The sequence below is a fragment of the Sprattus sprattus genome, assembly GCF_963457725.1.
Source record: "Sprattus sprattus genome assembly, chromosome: 3".
Taxonomy (NCBI): domain Eukaryota; kingdom Metazoa; phylum Chordata; class Actinopteri; order Clupeiformes; family Clupeidae; genus Sprattus; species Sprattus sprattus.
This window is the reverse complement of record NC_137922.1, coordinates 17,551,494-17,557,840: the sequence shown is the minus strand read 5'-3', so window position 1 is coordinate 17,557,840 and position 6,347 is coordinate 17,551,494. Positions and strand designations below refer to the sequence as shown.

General features: G+C 44.3%; 1 protein-coding gene across 1 annotated transcript in view; it reads left to right on the top strand.

The window, feature by feature from the left end:
• Positions 1 to 3,726: 3,726 nt before the first annotated feature.
• The window catches only part of farp1 (FERM, RhoGEF (ARHGEF) and pleckstrin domain protein 1 (chondrocyte-derived)), a gene marked incomplete at its 5' end in the record, with an annotated part of 57,050 nt that continues 54,429 nt past the window's right edge, over positions 3,727 to 6,347 (top strand). Inside the window, one exon of the mRNA XM_080834441.1 lies at positions 3,727 to 3,900. Within this exon, the coding sequence (XP_080690567.1) occupies positions 3,727 to 3,900 (174 nt within the window). The remainder of the gene's footprint in view (positions 3,901 to 6,347) is intronic.

Below are 6,347 nucleotides of genomic sequence, written 5' to 3'. Positions count from 1 at the left end.
CAGACAGGCTTCTTTTGTGACTGGAAAATCTGAAACCCTCTGAGCAGAACAAAATACCCCAACACAGGATGAGTTTGCACAATGGCTGACCTTATCAGGTGTCACCTACCTGTTCTCTATGTCTATTGACCATGAAACTCTTTTGCATGTTCGTCAGAGGCCATGGGCCCATTTTGTCCATACTCTTGAACGTAATCTCATAGTATGCAAATCTCATAGTATGCAATTCAACGACTCTTTTTTGCTGTCATGTTGAAGTTTAGGTTTCTGAAGCACAAAATGTGTTGCTAGTATTCAGATATCATTGTGATGACATGATGAGAGGCCAAACCTGTTAAGCCTGTCTCTATGCCCTCTGTAGGGGGTTCTGTGACACTGCCGTGACACACACTGTCGGATTATTCATTTCTCAGACCACAAGCTGTAAGGAACTGGCCTACTTCAGGCTCAGAGTTCTCAAGAGGAAATGGGTGCTGCTGAAAATCTCAGTGACCAATCAGAGATAAAGTTAAAATGGCAACTCACTGATCAGTTTTTGGAGGAAGTCATTTGAAAAGATGGCTGCTTTGTGCTTGATCAAGATTAAGGCTTAAAATTCTTGAAACCGAACCAGCAGCAGTGAATATGTGTGTGTTTGGATGTTAACTGTAGCTAAATAGCTTCATCATGGTTAACGGTATATGGAGCACCTTATGTATTGTGGTCTACACTGAAGTGGATCTTAGCAAGAGTGGGCATTGGAGGATTGAATTGGTCACACGTTGTAAATAGACTGTCTGTAGTCCATAATCTGTAGAACTGAAGGGTCCTGGGCCACTGACTCAATGTCCCTAACATGGCACAATAAAGCTGCTGTGTGCTGGTGATAAAGTGGTCCCAAAGGAGTTTGCTTTCAATTACTCTCACCGTTTAAATGTGTAACCAGTAACTCAGGTGCTTAGGCCCCGAGACAGGAAAGAAAGGGCCCCTTTATTGCACTGTTTGTGCTCATAGGCTGGCCTCATTGGATCACCAGAGGATTGTATCAACAGTGATTTTGTGTGTGTGTGAGTGAGTGTGTGTGTGTGTGTGTGTCTGTAGGAAGCTCTCCACTCTCTCACTCGCTCACTCCCCCCCCCCTCTCTTTTCTTCTCTGCCATCGCCTCATATCTGTCCCTCTATATCTCCCCTGTATTTGTGGGTCTGACAAATTTTCACGCCAGATTTGCAGGCTTTGTCACTGAATCAAGGTCCCTTCTATTATACTTAGCCTATTTGGTGAAAAGATGATATGTGCTCCTCTTTACATCTCTCATTTTTGGGGCATGCACCACCACACCTCCCTTCTCAGTCTTCATCTGCTTTAGTGCCTGAGTTTGACCAGCGTGGCAATCTTTTATGCAGGCTTTACATGCCTGTACCACAGGTGATTGAGGCCAATGTGATGATGTGCAAATGAAGCGTTTGCACAGGATTTGGTCAATTTGGTGGTAAGCTCCATTGATCCCCTCTAGCCTTTCAGTCCAACCGGGCATTTCAGGGTCTGTGTCTGTGTGTGTCTGTGTCTGTGTCTGTGTCTGTGTGTGTGTGTGTGTGTGTGTGTGTGTGTGTGTGTTAAAGCAAACTCACATTAATCTTATGTAGACACTTTCAAAACCCATGGTATTAGGTGGGGATGCTATCGAACCCTTGAAAGCTCCTTTTTGGGCAGATTTGTCACTACAAAGCACCACAATGATAGGATAATCCCTCTCTGTTCTGTCTCCTGCTAAGAGCTTGTCTTGAAAGTAGTGTGTGTCTGAGTTTCTGCTTTGCTGACTGTTGCATGTTTGGAGTCTGACTTGAGCTTGTCATGACACATCTTGGTCTAGGAGCTACGTCTCTTTGCTAAAGCGACCCTCATTCCCTCATTCACCCACCATCCCACTCCTCACTGACAATTCATCGCTGCTGTGAGGTTGTGATGCAGCAGTCAGATGTGCTTTGGCAGCAATCAATTGGTTCCTCTGGGATGTGGGAATATATCAAGATGTTTTTTCTTTGTTTGTTTTGGTTGTACTACTACCAGACCATGCTGTCATGGTGAGTGGAACTCCCCCCTCCCTTCCCCTCCACCTTCCTACCCCCAAGGTTCTCTTTAGTTGGGAGGAATGCTGTGTAAACTCTGTGGTGTTTGGAGGCCGGGGTTTTTTCTCTGGTACATTGCTAGTGTCAGCTGCTCACTCAGGCTGAGAGGTGTCTGAGGAACTCGGGTCGAGCCTGGGGTGATATGTTTACGGAGGTTACATAACGGCAGGGGATTTCCAGCTTGTGGCCGATTTGCCTGTTCACATGACTGACCACCGATGACCTTGTTCTGTTCCTGTTAGAGTGACACTCGCTTAGATTGGTTCATTTAATCTAGTTCGAAATTGTGCACCCCACTGAAAATGTCACAGATTTGTTATCCCCCCCCCCCTCTCACTCATATTATGAAAGGCAATTGGTTGTTCCCTCAAATTCGATGCAAGATTTTATATTTTTGTTATGTAGCTTTTAAAGGAAGACGGCATGGGGGTGTGACATTTTAATGGCTTCTCCAGCTATTAGCCTATTTCCTCTTGCACGGAAGGTGACCTCTGATGATTAACGTGTTTGGCATCTCCGTGGAGAGCCAGTCCATGTTGTGACTGCAGCGAAGCCTCCTGCAGACCGTCACCACCTGAAGCTCTTGCTTCTCTGTGTGAGAGAGAGAGAGAGAGTGACACTTTCCTTGTGTTACCATTGCTCCAAATAATCCAAGACCTCTTTTGAATGGGCCTCCCTCTTATGGTTAGACTAATTATGCCCATGGATGTGTTTGGCCTGCCCTGGGGTGTAGCCTACTTTGTGATCTTCATGTGGATGAGGCCTTCTGATATTCTGGACTGGTGATATTCCAACAGCTCTCTTTTCCTTAGTGCAATACGTGGGCTCGTTGACTATCTGTTTTACATTTTGTTATTTTGGTTTTTGAAGGCTCTGCCCTTTATTATGGAAATGTATCTCTTCTGAGTTCTGTGTAATTTCACAGTGATGATGACACATGGTGAAAATTCATGTTGCATCCAAATGAACATGAGGTGCACGTGCTGTCAGTAATTCAGCGAATAAGCTGTTTGCACAGGCCAACTCAAATGGTTGCCTGATGATTCATAAACAGAACGAGGATAGATACAAAGAGCCAGTCAGCACTTTTGTTGGCAGATCAAACAGCGTTGCTGGAAAGGGGCTCTAATGTTTGAAGAAGCTGGCACAACAGACAAGGACCATTTGCGATGCCATTTGTGACAGACCACATTGCTATCCCAGAGGGATCATGCTAAAGAGCATAACTACAGTGTTATAAATCCCAACCAGGTGAACCGGCTTTGAATGACGTGGCATAGATACACCTATTTGGAAATTCATGCACTCATGTTAGCACTTGTGTGGTCAGGTGTTTGAGTGTGTACCTTACCTTACCGATATTTCTATCCCAACTTTGAAACAGTTGTGGATGCTATTTGGGTCTTCCCATGGAAACAACTCTGTAACAAATGTCTCGGTCTAGCAGGGGGGTTATAGAACATGCGTAACGACTAAAGTCATCTTGAAAAACCTATTTTTCCAAAGCAAGATACAGGAGTCATCCTTATTAGACGTGGTATCTCAAACTGTCATTTCTAGAGCTCTTTAGACTGATCATCATCGGCGTGTCCTAACTGGTGCTTTCTCCTCCCAGGCACCATGGTGGAGCCAGACGAGAGACCGTCCACCGCAGGCCAGCGGCTGGGAGCCCCTGAGAGCCTGGGCATCAGCACCCTGGAACCTGGTCAGCGCCTCCCAACCATGCCCGCCGGGCGCCAGGTCTCCGTGCGGGTCCAGATGCTGGATGACACCCAGGAGGTTTTTGAGATCTCGGTGAGTTAATCCACATTCATTAGTGTCATTTGATGTGAACTTGGGGGATTTACTCTAAATACTAACGACCTGGGAACATTTCGAGGCTTGATGGATCATTCTTTAAATTCTTCTTTCAGTCTTCGGATACTACTCAAAACTGATCCAATTACAGTCCGTCCAGGATTTTGTGCAATCAAAAAGTGGTGGATATTTCTAAAATGTTTGTGAGAAATCATTTTTGTTTCTGTTTAAACTCCACATAAACTAGAAAACTATTTAGAGATAAAAACCACAGACATCAGACAGTTTGACATTTTGAATCTGGTGAGAATGATCCCTCTGCAGCTAATACAAAAAGGTGAATTTTAAACAGTAAAATCATTTTAGAATACTTTGGTGTTTATACCTTGGGAAACTATCGTGCGGGTGCAGTGGGCAATTATAGATATATTTCCTGATGAGTGCATTAGAAATTGTTGTTATGGGTTACCACTTTACCAGTTGGCATGGCAACCAAATTCATCTTGGAAGGTGCTGGCTTCATGAACTGCTGTGCTGACAGCTCGGTTAAGCTGGAAAGACCCTGGAATAGAGAGAGCTGAAAGCTGTGAAAATACACTCTGTCTGGGCAGGGAATACAGGACAATCAGTCTGTCTGAGGAATCAATCGTTGGAGGGAAAATATTTCTGCTTTTTGTGTGTTTGGTGAAGTCCAGGCGCTTATCACAGACACCTCAGTGCATTGCATTGATCCGTCAGTGAATGCTAATGATGTCAGAATGCCGCAACCATGGACAGTCAATAATGAGGGTTTGGGCCCATCAATTACTCACCCTTTGGGGCCATACTTCCTTCAAGCATGAGGTAGATGACCCTGGAAAGGACCCTTTTGTGTGTGTTGCCTGTAGAGCCAACAGGGGCCACTTTGAGGGGGAGGCTTATACCGTCCATTTTGAAGCGCCGCTTGTAAAATTAGCAGGGACAAGGGAGCAGTGAAATGATGCCAGGCAGTCATATGGCCAGCATAGGGAGTCTGCTAAGCCAAATGGCTGTGATGACATCTGAGAGTGGCTGTTCTGTGGGTTTTCAGCTGAAATGTATACGAGTGGCTGGCTGGCCCCTGAGGGCAGTGTGTTGACAGTTGAACACTCCCCTGTGCTGCAGCAAGTGCTGCTAATGCTCTGGCCTGGTGGCTCCCCTCCCGGTCCTTCATTGTTAGAAAGGACTGCTCTAGTTACGGCACTGCCTGCTGTGAAAGCACTGTCTGTCACGTCACAAGAAAAAAAGGGGTATGACTTCGCCGAAAGGAAAGAACTCGCCCGACAGTTTGATTCATTTCCACAATCTTACTTTCATTGCCTTCATGAAGAGCCCAATTTTCATATAATATACCTATGATGAGTGGAAGAATAGGGTCCTTGGGGGTTAATTGAGAGTTGGCTTGTAGCCTTTGTTCTTTTGGGTTTAAAAGCGGTATGTTTTCCCAATTCCATACAGGTGCTATGGATATCCTCTGTATTTAATATGAATTATTTGAAGCATATGTGAGTATGGAATGCTCTGAGACCAGTGACTGATGGTTTCCTAATCTGGATTGTAAAATATGTGCCTGCCTGCCCGTCTGCCTTACATTTGCAGCTGAAACATGTCAAGATGTAAGCCTCAAGCCTAAAATTGCTCCCTATGGTCTGGTAGTAGCAATGCACAGGGAATGACAGATAATCATTTGAAGTAGATGCTTTCTTGTTCATTGATTTGCTAATGAACCAGCTAATTAAGTGAATCAATGCTCTAATGAACCACTGATGATCAGTGGTCTGCCACTGCTTTGTATCAGTCATATGTAATTAACATTTACTCATACCACTATTTGACCTGGAAGTACTTGTGCAATAGGAAAGGTGCCATTCAATTCATTTTTTTAATACCACCAGAAAACAAATATAGGCCTATATGTATTAAAATAATCTAAAAAGGTTTCTGGAAAAATTCACTAGCTTTGAATTGGAGACCATTGCTTTATTGCAATACCATGAAGCCCCTGAAAGGCTGAGATTTTTAATAGTGCTCTGGCATATCTGGGTGGATCTGGGCGAATCCATTCTGAGAAGAGTTTTAAGATCAAAGGTGGCTTTAACCCCACTCCTCAGTTATCACGTCACACAGAGCCAGGGATGGATTCAGCCCTGCCAAGAAAAAGAGGAAACTTAGGGGGAGGTGAAAAATGTATGAAAGCTCTTTTTATTATATCTTCCTTATACAGACCAAAAGACACCGTAGTCATAAATATGCAGGAAATGTACTCTGGCTTTAAACTATATAAATGGTAGATGCGTGACAGACAATGTGATTTCTTGGAAAATCATTGCTCCAATCAAGCTTGGACAAAAGAACAAAGATTGATTCCATTTTGATTCCCAATGGATGACTGATCACCGGTAGAGAACAACGTCTCCTGTAATCAC